At 35.5% G+C, this 19,457-nt stretch overlaps 1 protein-coding gene across 1 annotated transcript; it reads left to right on the forward strand.

Annotated features, from left to right (window-relative positions):
* Positions 1 to 12,393, forward strand: LOC115209869 (histidine protein methyltransferase 1 homolog). Its single transcript, XM_029778446.2, has 9 exons — positions 1 to 162; positions 438 to 502; positions 2,429 to 2,606; positions 4,090 to 4,172; positions 4,413 to 4,487; positions 8,314 to 8,453; positions 10,157 to 10,255; positions 11,064 to 11,179; positions 12,324 to 12,393. Exons 1-9 carry the CDS (start codon positions 78 to 80, stop codon positions 12,365 to 12,367), a joined length of 885 nt encoding a protein of 294 aa, XP_029634306.1. The 5' UTR covers positions 1 to 77; the 3' UTR covers positions 12,368 to 12,393.
* The last annotated feature ends 7,064 nt before the right edge of the window (positions 12,394 to 19,457 follow it).

The raw sequence follows: 19,457 nt of genomic DNA on the forward strand, positions 1-19,457 counted from the left end.
TTTAGTGAGTAGTTACCGGTGCTTTTACACGTGCTTAATGTTTTGTTTGTGTCAGTGGAATATATCTAATACATTCTATGTCATTTTGTTTCAATTTCCCGAATCCCGAAGCTGATAATGAAAATCAGTATGAAAAAACTGGTAGTATTTCGACGGAAAAAGGTAATTCAGTTGTTTATTAGAGACTTTTATGTAAATAATTCCTCATACACACAAGTTTTGCTTCAGATCCTACTCAAATCAACTAGGAAACTTTTACGAAGTCGCGCTACCTGCTAGAAAGTGTTTTAGTTCTTTGATGAAAGTTGATCTCCACAGTGTACTGTCTACATCATGTTATCACACCTCTGTACTGTTGTTGATCTCATAGATAATTTTATACAAATATGTTCTCACTTTTTATTTCTATAAATTCAAATATTTATTATTTACTTCAGAATCACCTGATCAAGATGAAGAAGAAATACCTGCTATTGAAATGAAATTGGACTGGAAGCATCTGGTAAAAAAAAAAAAAAGAAGAGATATTGATTATTTTACTTGTTTTAGTTATTTGACGACGGCCATGCTGGAGCACCGCTTTGAAGGTTTTGATTTTTAGTCAAACAAATCGACCACAGGACTTATTTTTAAAGCCTAATACATCTATCGGTCTCTTTTGCCTCCGAACCGTTAAGTTACGTGAACGTAAACACACCAACACCGGTTGTCAAGCGGTCATGGTGGGATGGGGGCCAAACACTCACACACATACAATATATATATATACACACGATGGGCTTCTTTCAGTTTCCGTCTAGCAAATCCACTCACAAAGCTTTGGTCGGATTGAGGCTATAATAGAAGACACTTGCCCAAGTGGGATTGAACCTGGAACCATGTGGTTGGGAAGCAACCACACCTCAATAATTTTATTTTTGTTTTAGTCTATTTTTCAGCATTTGCCACAATTTCTAAATATCTATAAACTACACATTTTCTTGTTTCATTTGATACTATTAACTTCAAATTTATCTCACCCTATCACGTAGTGCCTCTTGATCTTCCATATTTTTGTTGCCCTACCGAAACTAATTCATACGCAATCTTTAATCTACAATGTTGTTATTTTTAAAGATACTTCAGTACATTTCATTCCAGAAATAAACTTACAGCGAAGTTTGGTAAGAAGCTTGCATTCCAACGACATGGTTTCGGGTTCAGCCCCAGTGCGTGGCACTTTGGGCAAGTGTCTTCTACTATAGCCTCGGGCCAACCAAAGGATTGGAAGTGGATTTGGTAGATGGAAACTGAAGGAAACCCATTTTATATACATATATATCAGGGGCGTATATTCCAGGTGTGCACTGCACACCCATCAAAAATGGCAAATTCATTATTGATATTAACCTTACTCATTAATTCAATCACAAATCTTATTGGAAAATTTTTGCTATACCCCTCCTTGAAATCTGGTAGCATTGGGTGTGGCAGCACACCCAATACAGCAACTACCATACGCCACTGATATGTGTGTGTTGACAACTGATGACGGTATGTTTACGTCCCCGCTTGACAACTAGTGTCGGTATGTTTACGTTCTCGTAACTTCGCAGTTCGGCAAAAGAAACCGATAGAATATGTACCAGGCTTAAAACAAAAAGTATTGGGGTCGATTCAAGGCGGTGCCTCAGCATGAGCGCAGTCTAATGACTGAAACAAGTACAAGGATATGTTCATCAATGTTCTAACCTGCATTTTCCCCTTATTAGCATGATTTGAGTGGTTCTGCCATATAGCTTATCACTGTACGTCGTAATATCTGTCCTGCATCATATCATTTGTGAGGCCTGGCATCTTAAGATTGGATGATCTCGTTACTTCTCATTAGTATCTTATGCGGTCTGTAAACGACACTTTCGCCTAGCATTCAATATCCATTTTAAACCACATCTATACCAATGCAGTTGTCTCCCCTACAACCATTGGTTGATTTGTACTCAACTTTGATGCGAGTTACTTTACACAACAAAAATATCAAACTTGACATATCTTTTACATTCGATATCTGTGTCTCGCTGTTGCTTATATGTTCTGCTTAAATGCAAGAAATAGAAATTATGTGGGACTTCATTAATGACAAAAACTTATTAAGGCTCAAAGAATGCGAAATGAAATACACAAGTGAAGACAGGACAACAGTTGGAGTTTTTACTTTGTATTTTGATATTTTGGAGTTAGGACCCCTTTATCAGGACACGTGGAGAAATAGGAGATGGAATAAAGCTATCATTGTTGTTCAGATATGTAGGAGAGGGTACAGACTGATATTGTTATAGTAGCGAAATGAATTTTGTCCTTGCAGTATATAAATTCCGAATAATTTTTAATCTGTTACTAAGATCTCCATTTTCTCTGTCATTGTTATAATTAATTTTTCTTTTTTTAGACACCATGTAAAAATCCAAATACAATTGCATATGATTTCAATGAAACTTCAACACTTGTGAGCATCAGTCCAAAACATTTAGAAATTATTTTAAAAGAGAATAGTGAAAATTCTGAAATCACACCCTTAAAAGAAGCTTTACAGAACCAGTGTGATCTGATTCCAAATAAATATGAAGGTAAGTATTTTTTTAGCATTGAGGAAGTGCATTTTCAAGTCGTTAATAAAATTGACAACTTGACTAAGATTATATGAAATTGTTTAAAATATTGTTGAGTTGCCACAGAAAGCTCTGCTTGTGTAAACATGGTGTATAGATAGCTAATGAAATATTCAGTCACATTTTCTAGCCACAGCCATTCATCAATGTTTTGGATGTGGTATTTTAAGATTAAGAACTGGAAAATATAATTTCTAATTCATTGTCACTAATGTACTTTGCATAGTGCACGAGGAGAGAGAATTTGATGGTTCAGTGGCGATGATCAGTGTAACATATGAGTAGAGAGAATGATATTAATGGCTGTAGAATGTCTATCAAGTGAAATGGTTCCAGGTAGCAAGAAAAATAAAGTGATATCAAGAGAGACCAGCGGTGAGAGGGATGTACATATTTGAATAATATGAATTATAGAATTAAACCATTTAAAAAATTTATTTTGAAACTAAATTCAAATGGTTTGATATGATTTGATGCATGAAACAAAATCTAAAAATGTCTTGTGTTCTGATAACTCATCATCAGTTAGTTTTTCTTTTGGCTGTCATTATGGGCATAATCAGCTGCAGTTCTTTGGGTATTTTCAAATACAACTATTTTCCTTGTTGTTATATAATTTACCCTTAGCAAATGTAGAGAGAAAGGTAACATGTTTGTACCTCAAATGCTTCTGCTGCAAAAGAGATGACACTATTCCATTGGAGCAAAATTCAATGTAATAAAAAGCCATACACATAGTGGTAGCAATTTGCAAATTGGCAGAAATTTTAACTTTTATGAATCCATTACTAAATCCACTTACAAGGCTTCAGTTAGCCTGTGGGAATAGAAGACACTTACACAAGATACCATGCAGTGAAGAAATCTTAATTATGCATTCATGCTCACACTTGTAAGCCATGCTTGTCATTCATTCATTTTTATATCTGTTTTTCCATGCTAGCAAATGTATGTCCTCCCTATATATATATATATCTTTTATCTTGTTCCAGTCATTAGACTGTGGCCATACTGGGGTACCACCTTGAAGAATTTTTAGTCGAACGAATCAATCCCAATATTTCATTTTTAATCCTCGCACATATTCTATTGGTCTTTTTTGCTGAACCACTAAGTTATGGGACATAAACACAACAGTGGGGGACAAGCACAGACCAAAGACCTCACCACACAGATATATATATATATATATATATACACACAAACATACATACATGATGGGCTTCTTTCAGTTTCCATTTACCAAATCCATTCACAAAGTTTTGGTTGGCCCAAGGCTATAGCAGAAAGATACTTGTCAGAGGTATTACACAGTGGGACTGAACCCGGAATCATGTGGTTAGGAAGCAAACTTCTTACCACACACCTACTCCTGTGCCTATGTGTATGTTTGTGTGTGATTGCTTGCTTACAAATACATATAACTTTTTTTTCAATTTAGGTGGACTTCAGATTTGGGAATGCAGCATAGATCTTACAAAATATATAAGTAATCAAATGCTTTCTGGATCATCAGTAGCTGAGGTAGGTATATTTTATACATTAAAGTTAATCCCCACTTATCACAAATATATCATATATATATTGGTGATGGATTCTTGTGTTGATTTTGCTGTGTGTACATTCAAGTTGTTCATTCAATAAACTGTCTACTCATTGCATTCCATAATAATACAACATTTATAGAATTTCATCGTAGGACACAGATTAAAAAGTGCAATCTATGAATGCAACTAAAATCTAACTGTAAACGTTTCTTCACAGATTGGTTGTGGTGCAGGATTACCAGGACTGTGTGCACTGAAAAAAGGTGCTAGCACTGTACTCTTCCAAGATTTTGTAAGTATTTGTATTATATGTATGATTTCTTTTTATTTGTGTTATTTGTAACAATATTAGCACTACATATAATAATATAACCAAAAGCTGAACTGACACCTTGGGCGAGTGTGTTCTGATCAAAGCCTTGCGAGCGGATTTGGTAGATGGACATTGAAAAAAGCCCATCATATATATGTGTGTGTCTTAGTGCATATGTTTTCCCCCTCCCGTTGCTTGATTACTGATGTTGGTGTGTTTACGTCCCTTTAACTCAGCAGTTTCTACAAAAAAGATTGATAGAATATGTACCAGGCTTTACCAAAAAATAATAAGTACTGGGGTCGATAGGTCAGACTAAAATTCTTGAAGGTGATACCCCAGCATGGTCACATTCTAATGAATTAAACAAGTAAAAGATAAAAGAATGGTAGGTTCTAAATGCCTTTAACTCAGACTTGTAGTAAGTTACATGTTGTTACAAAAGGAAAATGTGACGCAACATACTGGGTCACATTCTGTTAACAGGTCAGTCAATGGCATAATGTAATTGTAGTTTCATCATCATCATCGTTTAACATCCATTGTCCATGCTGGCATTGGTTGGGCAGTTTGACTAGGGCTACTAAGCTGAGGGGCTGCACTAGACTCCAGTCTGAGTTGGCATGGTTTCTATGGCTGGCTGCCCTTCCTAATGCCAACCACTCCGTGAGTGTATTGGGTGCTTTTATGTGACACCTGTATCTGCCACAACTATGATTTCACTTGGCTTGATGGGTCTTCTGCTCAAGCATGGCTTATTGCCAAAGGTCCCAGACATTTGCCTTTGCCTCTGTGAGGCCCAATGCTCAAAAGATGATTTTTACATGCCAGTTATGTGACACCGACATTGGCATTACTTGGCTTGATGGGTCTTCTCAAGCACAGCATGCATTATTCTTTCATAGCAGACAGGGTATTTATCTTTCTTTGGTTGATTGTTTCAGATTCATAATCACTGTGGATATTGCATTGGTTGTGACGATGCAGCACAAGATGAGACATTTTAAGTTGTCATCATCATCATCATATGTCCATGTTCCTTGGGCTAGGTGGCGTGACAGAATTCCTGGACTGAAGGATTGCATTGTGCTCCGTGGTGCTTTACAAGATGGCAACACTAAGCAGTGTTATGTATGAATACAAGGCTATTACCAGTTCAAATATACACGGGGTATATTCGAACCCATAAGAAAGCTATTCACTGTGTTATATCTTTCTTGCAGGTTCAAAAATACCTTACAGTCTGGGTAGGTGGTGCTGAGGGCTAATTTTAGGTGTACTTACACCATTTGTCTACAGTGAGAAATTTTCTCCATGACAAAGCACAGCGAATGACTTTCTTACAGGTTTAAATTTACCCCAAGCTTATTTGAACTGGTAATAACCTTGTATTTACTGTCTACTTTGGCTTGGGGAGGTGCATAGCTTAGTAGTTAGGATGCTGGACTCATGATCATAAAATTGTGGTTTTGATTCCTGGACCAGGCAATGCATTGTATTCTTGAGCAAAATACTTCATTTCCCATTGGTCCAGTCCACTCAGCTGGCAAAAATGAGTATTCCTTTGATGGACTGGCATTCCATCCAGGTGGAGAATATATACGTTATGAAACTGGGAAATTGGCCCTTATGAGTTGGTATGACCTGAGAAGGTAACTTTACTTTACTTACCTACATTGGCTTGGTTTTTGTGTCTGGATGCCCTTAGCTAATGTCAGCTATTTTACAGTTTGTATGCTTAATGTTTTTTTAATGGTGCCAGGACTAGAGAGGGTGCCATACAGCTTGCAAGACTATGAATCCTGAGAGAAGCAGTTTTATGCTAGGAGATGAGGGAAGGGGTCAGAGGAGCAGAAGTTTCTTGTTGTAGAGAGACTACATGACTGCTCACATTTAATAGAGTGTGGGGGATTAATCAGAGTGCCATGAGGAAATGGTAAAAATAACAGTAATGTGGTGTCTGTGTGGACCCTCAAGGTACAAGCTAAGCAGGCGTGAATAGAGGCAGAAGAAATGCGGATGTGGGTGGATAGAGGTTGCAAGAGTGTATGGGAGAGTGAGGGAGGAGGATGGTTGAAGGGTTGAATATAATGAATGAAGAACAAGTGTTGAGTGGATGTTAAGTGGGGTAGGTAGGGAAAAGTAGGTGACAACTGTAGAGATTAGGTAGGGATGAGGGATGGATGCAGTGAATGGTTGATAAAGAGTGGAGGGTGACTAATGATGCATGGGTGTGAAGTGTTGTAGAATAATAGTAATGAAGGTACAATAGACAAAGGAAGTATGAGAGAGAGAGATGACAAATGGTTTGGGGTGGGATAGTTGTGAAAGTGGGTATGGGAGAGAGGTTAGTATAGTGTGTGGGGGGAGTGAGAAGTGTATGGTGGTAGAGAAGGTGAGATGATTTTGTGACTCAGGCAGGAGGAAGGCAGTGTAAAAATAGTGTGGGAAAGAGGACATTATTAAAGACAAGGGATGTATATCAAATGAAATGTTTCTGGGGATTGAAGAAGACTAGTGGTATCAATAAAATATTGAAGTTAGAGAGATGATGTGTGGTGGGGATGTCTTGAGGGAGAACTTGGGCAAAGGGCCCTAATTTATGTATATATACATACACATAGTGCTTCCAGAATTTAGTTTCACTGAGTTAGATGGGTCTTCCAAGTATCACATGTCACTAGACATCCTGGTTCTTTGTCATTACATTTTGAGATCAAGCTTCAAAGTGAAGTTCTAAATATATCAAGAAAAACCAAGTGTGTGTGTGTATTTAAGAAATGTAATCATTTGCTTTTAATTTCATCACATACATAATTTAAATTAGAAAAAAAAATTCAAAATATGTCCATGACATAAAATTTTTGTTGATTTTTCTCTTTGAATATGTTTGGTTAATAAACAGAATCTGTTAAACAATCTCTAATATAGTTTAAAATCTTCTCTTTCCAGTGTCTGCCTGAAATAAGCTATAAAATTTATCAAATTAACTTTTATTGAATGAAATAGTAGAATCATGTTATACCTATCACTGTAGGTCTATATATAAAATATACAGTATATTTATCTGGTTATCAGTGAATGCAATTACAGTAGTTAGTTCAGTTTTCACATTTCTGATAAAAATACCAGTAGCATACTAGGTGTTTATAAATTGAACCTAAACAAAAGAGATGTGGCAGATTTAAAATATATGACATTATATCATAAGAAACATCTTGTTTGGATAGCTCAACATTACTTATAACATTGTATGACATCTACTCCCAGGGTAGGTCAACGTGACTTTTAGCACTGCATGACATGCTATTGTGATAGGTCAGTATCAGATATACTGGATTACTGAATATTACTGTTATTAGGTACAATACATACTATGCATTACACTTTATACACTGTGTGAAGCTAAGATGAAACAGTATATAATGAGTACACTAAACAAACACAGACACATATTAACATACATTTAAGCTGGCATACATATATTTCAGTGTGAAGATAATTACATTTACAGTTTAATCCTTTAGCATTCTGATTTCTTTGTCAAATGAATGGTTTATTTATTCACATTGTCTTGAATTAATCATGCATTATCTTGTAACTTCAAGATTTCAATGGTGTGTTTATATACTTTTAGAATGACATTTTAGGGCAGAAGTGAGAGGTTGGATCTGGTCAGTTTTAACATAAAACAAGTAGAATATTTGGTTGGATTGAATAATAATAGGTTAAAACAAAATTTACAAAAAAGAAAAATTTTATTTAAAATATATCAAAAATATAAAAATATCAATTTATTTTACAGAACAGTGAAGTACTCACCAAATTAACACTTCCAAACATTTTGCTCAATTGCTATGAAGAAAGAGAAAGATGTTATCTTTTTAGTGGAGACTGGGGTAGCCTTCCACAAGCTGTTAATCATTCTACCATTTCTCTGCAGAAGTAAGTAAAGGTACAGATGTCCCTTTCCCAATACAATACCTGTTACCATTTTAGAACTTTTATTAAACATTTCATGTATTGTAGCTAAGTTGTTAGAATAATTGTCACATGTATGGATTTACAGTTCACATCTTGCCATTGGTACTGTTTAGAACTCTTGAATTTCAAAGTGTTAGCCCACTGTTTTTTACTGCAATAATGTTTTTTAGTGGTTTAGTCAGAGGAAGGTTTTGTGACTAGTGGGAGAAATGGAGGAAGTTATCTTCAAACTAGGGACATGGAAGTGAGGGAAATAGGTTGATAGTTAGCAGAGCATGAGGGATTGCACTTACTGGAAATATAACTCACTGTAGTAGTGTTCCCAAAAAGCAAGAAAGATCCAGATAGATAGATTTTTAAAAAATGGGTAAAGATTTCCTTTGGTCATGAATGACCATGGAATTGCATCTAGAAAGTTCCCCTCTGAGGCACAAGTCTGGGCAAGTTGTTTACGGAAGACCAGAAGTCGCCCACGCATATCAGCCTCCCCACTCCATGTCATTGATGTTATCCAAGGGAAAGATTGATACAGCTTAGCACCAGCGATATTGCAACTCATTTCTACAGCTGAGTGAACTGGAGCAATGTGAAATAAAGTGTCTTGCTCAAGAACACAAACACAGTCTCGTGCAGGAATTGAACTTACTACCTCATGATTGTGAGCCTGACATGCTAACCAGAGAGCCATGAGCCTTCACAGATAGATAAATATATATAGAGAGAAAGAAAAAGTTTGGTGAAAGTAAGGGCTAACTGTAGTGTTCATGGTTTGAGATTAGCAGAAGGGATATTGTCAGCACCTGTGGTCTTGTTGGTTTGAAGTAACAGGCACAGCCCTTACCACTGTAGTCAGTGATTACTCCATCTGCTAGAGATAGAAGCCCAGTATCATACTGTATCATGTTAAAATAAAAACAGGAAGGATATGTTGGAAAATGTATTCTTGGGTATACAAAAACATGTAAGGGCTATGAGTGCAATGCTTTTTGCTCCTAGGGTTGTTTGATCATGAGTGACCCAGGGGCTAAGCAATAAGTTGGAAAGTTTTGGATTGGCAATAACATTTGAAGATATAGCAACATAGAAAGAAACTGTTTACAAAAAAGAACAAAAACTGTCATATACCCTGCTGTTAATAAAATGCTTACTGAAAGTAAACCCAATCTTTTACTTAACCCTTTTGATACCAATCTGCCCAAGACTCACCCTGATTCAAAAATACAAACTTCCTATATAAAATAATCTAAATTAAAGCACTTCCCATTAAAATTCCATGTTAATTCATGTTCCATTTATCAGATTAATAATGCTCAAGATATTTTACTAAATTTTTCCTTATTTTCAAAATTAATTGAAACAAACGCAGTATAGTTCAACAGAAAATAGTAAGAAAAGGGTTAAACATTTTTTCCTTAATATTCCTTTTGTTGTAGGCGGCAAGCTGGCAGAAACGTTAGCACGCCAGGTAAAATGCTTAGCGGTATTTTGTCTGTCTTTACGTTCTGAATTCAAATTCCGCCAAGGTTGACCTTGCCTTTCATCCTTTCGGGTTCAATAAATTAAGTACCAGTTGTGTACTGGGATCGATCTAATTGACTGGCCCTCCTCCCCAAAAATTTCAGGCCTTGTACCTAGAGTAAAAAAGAATATTTCTTTTGTTGTAGGTTTGACATAATATTGACTGCAGAAACAATTTACAACACCAAAAATTACCAGAAACTGATCAACATATTTGATTTCTTACTAAAAGAAAATGGTTACATGTATCCTTTGTTTTCTTCTAATCAACACCATCATGACCACCACCACCATCATCATCATCATCATCATCAGTGCAATATAGTATTATGTGATATAATATAAAGGAGTGCATATATGGTTGTATGGATACAGAATTTACTCTGTAACCATATAGTTCTGTCTCATTCCTTGGCACCTTATGTAAATGTCTTTTACAGAAGCCACAAGTCAGCCAATACTTATGAGTAGCAAGTACCTCTGTCAGTACTCATGCAAAATTCAGGCAAACTAAATGTAAATGAAGGAAAATTAAAATTAGTAGTTAGTTATTTCAAAAGAGACACTCCATACAAACTGTAAATCCAAGGATATGTACTGATTAACAGAATGGTGCATCCATCACAGGTAATAAATGTAGACAAATAAATGCAGGTGATGATATTACATTTATTAATCAGTTCCAATCATGTTGGCAATTAGTGGAAATGTTACATCAATCAATACATTTGGTTGCACAAATATAAAAGATTTATCTAAAACCATAATGCTTAGTGGAAAAGGAAATTTTCCACCAGCCATCTCATCATTCTGAGCATAAATGTTTGTGTGTGTCTGTGTGAATAGTTGTATTCCATATCTTTGCATGAAATGATGACATGTTGACATTTCTTGTTAACAAAACATCATGTAGTGCTGTACTACTTGAAAAATATTTAAGGGTTAATGACAGTAAAATAATGCTTCAGTAATAAGCATTCATCCAACTCATGCTAGCATGGGAAAATGGACATTAAATAAATGAATGGTATTAATTCTTAACTAACTCTCAAGTCTAATCGCTGCTAAAAACTACTATTTTGGTGTTGGAGGTGGAACTAGACAGTTTGAAGAATCACTGAAAGAGGATGGCCGTTTTACATCCTCTGTTTGCTGGACAAAAGCTGATGGTGAGTAAAGTATAATACAAAGTGTTTGTAAAGTATTTGTGTATTTCCAATGTAATAATGTTTGCATCCAAGCAAGTATTTTAGTTAACCTTTATGATCTTTTCTAGTTATTGGGATACCTTTTGTTAAATGTTTCATTGATAAGTTAAAAGACATTGCCATATATTTAGGTTTATTAAGAATTTAATTTAAAAACTGTTAGTCACTTAATTGATATTCATTTCTGGTCATTCATATGCAGCACATGACCATACCAGTGCAGTCGTCTCTCTTGCACACCACATCTGATACTTCTTATGTACAACATTGCTCTCAGGGTGCTTACACTCTGTAGTGTGTGCACACTGATTTTACATATCCAGTGGATCATACTAGCTTCATTTCTTTCAAGCCTACGCATGTCTTCCACAGTCATGGGCCATGTTTCACTGCCGTGTAGCATGGCAGTTCACACTCATGCATCATACAATCTACCTTTCACTATGAGTGAGAGGCTCTTTGTCACTAGTAGAGATAGGAACTTTCTGAACTTTGAAAATAATATCTTATGTTTAATTAGGGTGGCAAGCTGGCAAAATCATTAGCATGCTGGACAAAATGCTAAGCAGCATTTCATTTAAATTCTTTCAAAGTAGACTTTGCCTTTCATCCTTTTGGGGTTGAACTCTAGGGTTGATGTAATTGACATACCCTATCCCCTAAAATTGCTGGCATTGTGCCAAAATTTGAAATCAATATCTTATGTTTAAATGTTGTTTTATTCATAGCTAAATCCTATTGTTCTTGATTCAAATTATTTGATATATTGCACTAACTAGTCAATATTTACTTAAAATAACTTAGCAATAACTCTAAGATAAATGTTAGGGAAACAAAATACCAAATGGAAATTTTTGCCAAAAACCTTCTCTTTCTCTGACCTTTACAATCTTATTTACTTGGTCTTATAAATACATAGTTTTTTTTAAATACCAACTCTTTTACTTCAGGATTGCATTGTTATTATTGGACCTTAGTTGCCATTTTAAAAGTTATCCCTTTCTTTTGTGAAGGTTTTGTGGTTCAATTGGTACATTTAAAGGTTCAATCTGATCAGCTAAATCTCTATAAATCTTTCATATTGAATTAATTCTTTTGTTTTCAGGGCTCTCCCGTGAAATCATCTGTGCTCAGCGAAAGAAAACTTAATTGTATTAAAGCTATAATTCTAAAAAGTTGTTTGTTATTTTTTAAAAGAAGGAATGATGAGTAATTGAAATATTTTATCTTTTACTTGTTTCAGTCATAAGACTGTGATCATGCTGGAACACTGCCTTGAAGAATTTTCTTAGTTGAATGAATATTGACCCTAGTACTTACATTTTTTTAAAGCCTGGTATTTATTCTATCAATCTATTTTGCTGAACCACCAAGTTACAGGTTCTCAAGCAGCGGTAGGGGACACACACACACACATGCGATGGGCTACTTTCAGTTTCCAACTACCAAATCCACCCAAGGCTTTGGTCAGTTCAACACTATAGAAGACATCTGCTCAAGATGCCAATGCAGTGGGACTGAACTTAGGACCATATGGTTGGGAAGCAAGCTTCTTACTACATAACCACACCTGCACCTACATATTGATGAATTTTAAAATTCACATTTATGTTATCAAAACCTTATTATACATGATGGCTTTAATTGACACCAGGTATGGATGACCATTTTTGAGAAGCAATTTGAATGAGACATAGCTCATAATCAGGTGGGTTGCAATACTTAAAAAATTCAGGGTAGTAAGGACTTGGAAAATGGCTTGAATTAAATGATATGAATGCAGCAAAAATTGTAGTAGTAATTAGTAATGGTGTTAACCAAAGTCTGTTTCCACCATTTATAGATGGTTTGGTGATTTTTAATTGATATGCAGTATCATCAAAATATTGAATCAGACCAAATGATAAAATCACAAAAGGCGCAGTTGGATCTTTAGCTGTTAATGCTGAATGGCATCTGGTTGTTGAAAATGTCACTCAACTTATTCTGACCTATGCAAGCATGGAAAAGTGGATGTTAAAATGATGATGATGTTTGGTTTTCTTTAATCACCTCTACTAATAATAATAGTTTCAAGTTTTGGCACAAGGTCAGCAATTTCAGAGGAGGGGTAAGTTGATTACATCAACCTCAGTCCTCAACTGGTATTTGTTTTATCGACTCAGAAAGGATGAAAGGCAAAGTCAACTTTGGCAGGATTTGAACTCTGAATGTAAAGGTGGACAAAATGCTGCTCCATGTGCTAACAATTCTACCAGCTCACTGCCTTACTTCTACTGATAATAATAATAATAATAATGCAAGAACAAGTAATATATTTGGATTAAAATAGTCACAGCATTCTTTTCCCCATTGAAAAATACATTCTGCTTGATAAAGACAATGTAGTACACATTTTAAATCTTTAAATCATTAGAGATAATAAAGCTTTGAAACTTTTTTTATTGAAGCTAAGCTACTATAATTCTTCCTATGAAAAAATGGTTAAACTATATTTAAGATATTAATTTCCCTCAAAATATTCTGTCAGGTTATTTGTTAAAGCTTGCTTTATACAATATACTCAATATATATCACTAATATTTTTTATCAACATTGATGATATTAACTGATAAACGCTATGTTAAATCTCTTTCTTTGTTGAATTATTTAAGCAGTAATTTTTATCACCTATTTTTCTTTTGTAATGCTGTTACTGACATTACTGAACTTCCATTTCACACTTAAATATGCAAACGTTTTATCAAAACATTAAGAGTTACAGTGTAATTGAAGTGTTGAGTTTCTGTTTTAAACTTCAGTCATTTTGTACCTATAAGTAAGGTACTTTACTGAGCACAGAGAGAAAAGGTTGTAAAAATAAAGTGGTTATTACTTAAAAAATTATATAGCTGAAAGAATTTTAATTTTCGAGTTTTGTTTGTTTGAAACAGAAGTGACAAGGGCGAAGATATACGATGAAAGACATTGATATTTAATAAATACGATCGTAAAATAAACAAAACTTATGTGAGCATATATATGATGTATCTTTGAAAGGAAAATAATTCATCGGCGAATTAAAGCAGTGTAAGTCAAGGAAGGTAACTATGAAATGTTATACTAGTTGCTCCCCTTGAATATTACCCTGTATCTCTAATAAAAAGTACACCAAAAAACAAGACCCTTATCGAAATTTTTCGCTTGTATATCTCATTTCAGTCTTAATCGATAAAATAACCCTTCTGAAGCTAACAAAGAAACAAACCTTTCAATTTTTTAAAGAAATTATTTGATTTTTAAAAATATACGAATTGTTTATATTTTTTTAGTTAGGCTTGTGTGTGTCATCATCATAATTTAACATCGGTTGTCCAAGCTGGCGTGGGTTGGATGGTTTGACCGGACCGGCACGCTGCAAGGCTGCACTAGAGTCCAGTCTGATTTAGCATAGTTTTCTACAGCTGGATACCCTTCGTAACGAGAGGTTAATACAAGTATATTAACTGGGTTTTGGACGTTTGCTCGACACCGGAGTGCTTTTACGGGTCACCAGCACGGGTGCCAGTTTGTGTGACATCGGTATCTTCCGTGACTGCGATTTTATTTGGCTTGGTGGGTTTTTTTTCTCAAGCATGACATAATGCCAAAGGTCTTGGTCATTGCTTCTGTTAGGCCCAGAACACGAAAGGAACTCAGCCACTTGTCCAAAACTCAGTTAATAAATTTGTAATACATCTCTGACCCTAATGAATAACCAAATTATAAATCTTTTCCCTTGCCTTTGAATTAATATCTCTTAATGTTAGAAATATTTTTTATGAGGTGCATGCAGAATAGCAAGAATTCAAGTAATAACATATCTATTCATTCTCGATATTTTAGCAGTATTTTTTCTATTTTAGATATAAATTGTTTTTATACAAAGTGTGCTACTTTAACAAGACCATTGCTATACCACTGCCAATGTGAATAAGTAAAGAGTAAAACCATGATTAATTGATACATATCTGATAAAATTGATGCTGACTCTGTGGGTGCTGGAGCCATGTAAAAAGCACCCTGTATACTCTAGAGTGTTAGAAAGGGCATGCAGCTGTAGGAACCAAGCTAAAACAGACTATGGAACTTGGTACAGACCCTGGCCTTGAAAACGGACGTTAAATGTTGATAATGATTTTGTGTGTTTTCCAAACCATTAATCATTAATTAATGAGGTTAACATTTTTGTCAACAATTTAACTTTTAAGTTAACTTTGGAAATCATTATTGGACTAATTAACTTCTATTAACTCAAGTCAACTTCAGTTAACTTCAATTCAATTGGGACTTTTTAAATGTGTTTTTAGGTGACTTCAGAGCAAAAACTGATTTTTTGTTTTTTTTTATAATAAAAATTAATGTTAACAGTTTACCAATAACTTCTGTTACGTTTTTAAAGAATTAACTGATTCATGGTTATTGAAATTAACTTTTTGGGTAATGAAGTTAACCTTTCAATTAACAGTGCCCACCTTTGCTGTTTTCCATGTGGGTATGAGTAGATGGTTCAACAAGATTCAAGATGAGTAGATGGTTCAACAACGTTTTGTTGTGATTGCTACAGCTTCATGTCCTTACTAGAACCAACCCCTTTACAGAGTGTACAGGATGCAGTTTTTTCATGGCACCTGCACTATAGAGTTCACCTTGTAATAGATTTATTGTGGATAATGATAAAAGTATTGGTGAGTATAACAGAAGAAATAGTGTTGGGGTGAAAGTAACTGAGACAAGGGAAGGGGAAGATTAATGTTAGTGATTAGTGTGAAGGAGAAGTAGGGACATAATGGTAATGGAGTAGGTTGTATAGATGGACCTAGTGATGGAGTGGATCAGTCCCTTGGCTATGTCAGTATGGGTTGGAATGTTCATCAGACTGTTCTTACAGGAATTATACAGGCTTGTTGTTGGGAGATGGTGGTAGCAGAGAGACTAACATAGACAGTCTTAGGGAAAGAAGTAAAGGGAGGTAAATAGAAATGTAGTGTGAATGAGTTTCAGTGATAGTTGGGTAAGCAGAGTAGGCATCAGTTTACCCGCCAGTGTATAATGTGCTTCTCTATGTCACATATGAGTGGTGAATGAAGGAAAGATAAGATGGAAGTGGGTAACAGGATGCTGGAAAAGTAAAAGTAGTGTTAAAAAAATAGTGAGAGAGATCAATGGTAAGGGTGGTGAAGAGGAGGGTTGAGTAGGAGGAGATGCAGTGCTACTTCCCACATTATATATAGGTGGGTAGAGAGGTGCATGGTGAGAGATAAAATGATAGGAAGCCAGGGCATATCTTCATGGTAACATATTCAAGAGAACGTGGTCTCAGGAGAGTCAGGGAGGGTGAGTAAATGTTGCCAGAGTGCAATCCCTTCCCACTCAAGTGTTATGTTTCAGGAAGAAAGAGAAAGGAGGGTAGCAGGAGCTAAGAGGAAGGGAAATATTCAATATGTACAAATTGAATACTTTTCTCTCAGTTATGGATGGCATGACATGGTAAATAGAAGAGACTAGAGGGTACATAATAGGCACAACACTTAAGAGAATAGATAGTAGGAAGATATAGAAAGGGCAATAGATAGTGGGGATATATGTACAAAGTAATTTAGTAAAGAATGTGCATGAAGCTTGCTTGGGCAGTTGGGACCTTCCACAGCACTGCATATCATCAGTCCGACATGATCTTCTATCATTTTCATTAGATTTAACATTTTGAGATCACTCTTTTACTACCTCATCCCAAGACTTCCCCAGTCTCCCTCTTCCAAACATACCATTGACTTTGAGCACTCAACATTTGCTAATGCAACTGTCATTCTTCATTTGCATCACATGCCTATGCCAACACAGTCTCCTTTTTTGCATGCTACATCTGATTTCTCTTAAACTCAGCTATCTCATCATACATTTATACTTTGTCATTCATGGATTCTAACAAGGTTTATCCAGTAAAGCATGCTTGCTTCATTTCTTGCTAGCCTTTGCATATCTTCTGCAATCAAGGCCTACATGCTGCTGTCATGCAACAACACACTTTACACACAAGCACCATACAATCTGCTCTTGATCATGAGGGATAAGCCCTTTGTTGCCAGTTGAGACAAAAGCCCCCTGAACTTTCTCCAACACATTCTAGCTACCAGACTTTTGGAACGTCCATCCCCACTGTTAACTGGGTCGCCTAAAAGCAAAAACTGTCAACTACTTCTAGGAAGCTATCTAGGCAATTAAGGGAATCGATTTCCTGAGCATTCTTAGTGCTTACTGCTAAAACTTCTTGCTAAAATTTTTTATTTTACTAAGTTTATTTTAAGACTCTTCAGTTCCAGATTTTTGTTTACATATCTGGAATTTCAATTTCATTTCTTGTACTGATTCTGTTATAAGAGCTATGTCATCAAAATACTGGAGAGCCAGTCTTAAGTTCCCCTATTATGAATTTAAGGAATATAATAAATAAAATGGAGACTGAGAACTAATATGTCCTGGTCAATAAATTTACTATTCCTTGCTGTTTCTCACATTGCTGTATGCCCTTTCATACATAGATTGTACGACCTTCTCAAGCCCTTCATATATTTCTAGTTTCCTTAAAGACCACTAAATCACAGTCCAAGGGACCCTGTGAAAAGTCTTCTCCAGATCAACAAACACTTGGAATAGGTGCTTATTCCTAGTCATGTATTTCACTTGTGGTTGAATCACAAAGAAAATGGCCTCAATGGTGCCTCTTCTTGAGACAAAGCTGGACTAAATCTCATCTAGACTAATACTGTGCCTAAGTTTTGCAATTGTCCTCTCTGTAGCTTTCATAAGCTGGTCTAATAATTTGATGCCTCTGTTGTTTCTTCTCTCTTCTCTCTAGTGCATCTCTTTTGCTCTTGTTGCAGTTTTTGATGACAGTGCAATGCTTTTCCTTAAAGCTGACACCTTCATATATTAACTCCTTGAGTGGTTATCCTATATCCAATTCACAAGATATTTTAAGCTTGCTGGCAATTATCTCATTTAGCCTTATTCTTCTATTTATAGTATTGTATTCAACTTGGATGGCCAGTTCCTCTGTTGAGTCTGCATAAGTAAACACTACTCACACCCCATGCATTCTCCACATTCAGGAGCTTCTCACAGTAGCGTTTCCATATCTCTTACTTAGTCTCAGTGAGAGCAAAGTTCTGGAATATTGTTTTACAATTTCGTAAATTTTCATCAAAGCTACTGTTTTGCTGGAAAAGAGAAAGACTGGCTCTCTGTCTTATACTTTCTTCATACCTCCTCTTTTCCCCACTGCAGGCATAAAGCAGAGACACTCAGAAGTATTTTGTAGGAATTTGTGCTTTAATTATGCACTCAAGCTACAGAACATTTATCTCCTTTTCCCATCATTCTTAGTTCACTGATAAATGAATGTTTCCAAATATATTGTAGACTGTACAGAGAGCTCTAGTAGGACTTTTGTATGAAGTACATATGTAATACCATATGTAAGGCACATACTTGTGTCTAATGCAAATATCTATTAGACACAGAATATGATGTATGATATAAAACTATATAGAATAGTCAAGATTTCAGGCGACTGGTTACAAATATATACTCTAAGTAAATTACTGTATCTGACACAGTCAATCTATCAATCAATAGATATTATTTGCTCTCTTACATACAGAGTGGCTGATGTTAGGAAGGCTGTCCCACAATAAAGTATTCCTCCAACAATTCCAGTAATTATAAAATTTGCTGAAAGATCCAATCCATGCTAGAAAGTTGGATATATTGATGAAGGCATAGCTGTGTGGTTAAGAAGTTCATTTTGTAGCTATGAGATACCAGTTTGGTTCTGCTGTGTGGTACCATTCCACAGATGACTGCTATTGTAGTAGTCTCAATTTGGTGAATACTTTTTGCATGGAATTTGGAAGATGGAATCTGTGTAGACGTCCAACATACATAAAGATTAGGTACATGCTAGTGTGTATGTCTGCTGGTGTATGTGTGTGTGTGTGTGTGTGCACATGTGTGTGTGTGCACATGTGTGTGTGTGAAAGAGAGAGAGAGATGATTTAGGTCTCTTTATATCAGCACATAACTTAGTGATAAGTTAATAATCTATAAAATAAGTACTAGGGGTGATATGATCCGCTAAGCCCTTGAAAACAATGCTTCAACTCGGCTACAGTCCAATGACTGAAACTTGGAATACAATAAAATACAAAACAAACAAAAA

Source organism: Octopus sinensis, linkage group LG3 (genome assembly GCF_006345805.1).
Source record: "Octopus sinensis linkage group LG3, ASM634580v1, whole genome shotgun sequence".
Lineage (NCBI taxonomy): Eukaryota > Metazoa > Mollusca > Cephalopoda > Octopoda > Octopodidae > Octopus > Octopus sinensis.

Excerpts from the sequence above, each read along its gene's own strand:
- LOC115209869 (XM_029778446.2), top strand. The coding sequence starts at position 78 with ATGTCATTTTGTTTCAATTTCCCGAATCCCGAAGCTGATAATGAAAAT. Across the intron at positions 2,607-4,089 it reads GATTCCAAATAAATATGAAG|GTGGACTTCAGATTTGGGAA; the intron begins GTAAGTATTTTT and ends TTTTCAATTTAG. Across the intron at positions 4,173-4,412 it reads CTGGATCATCAGTAGCTGAG|ATTGGTTGTGGTGCAGGATT; the intron begins GTAGGTATATTT and ends GTTTCTTCACAG.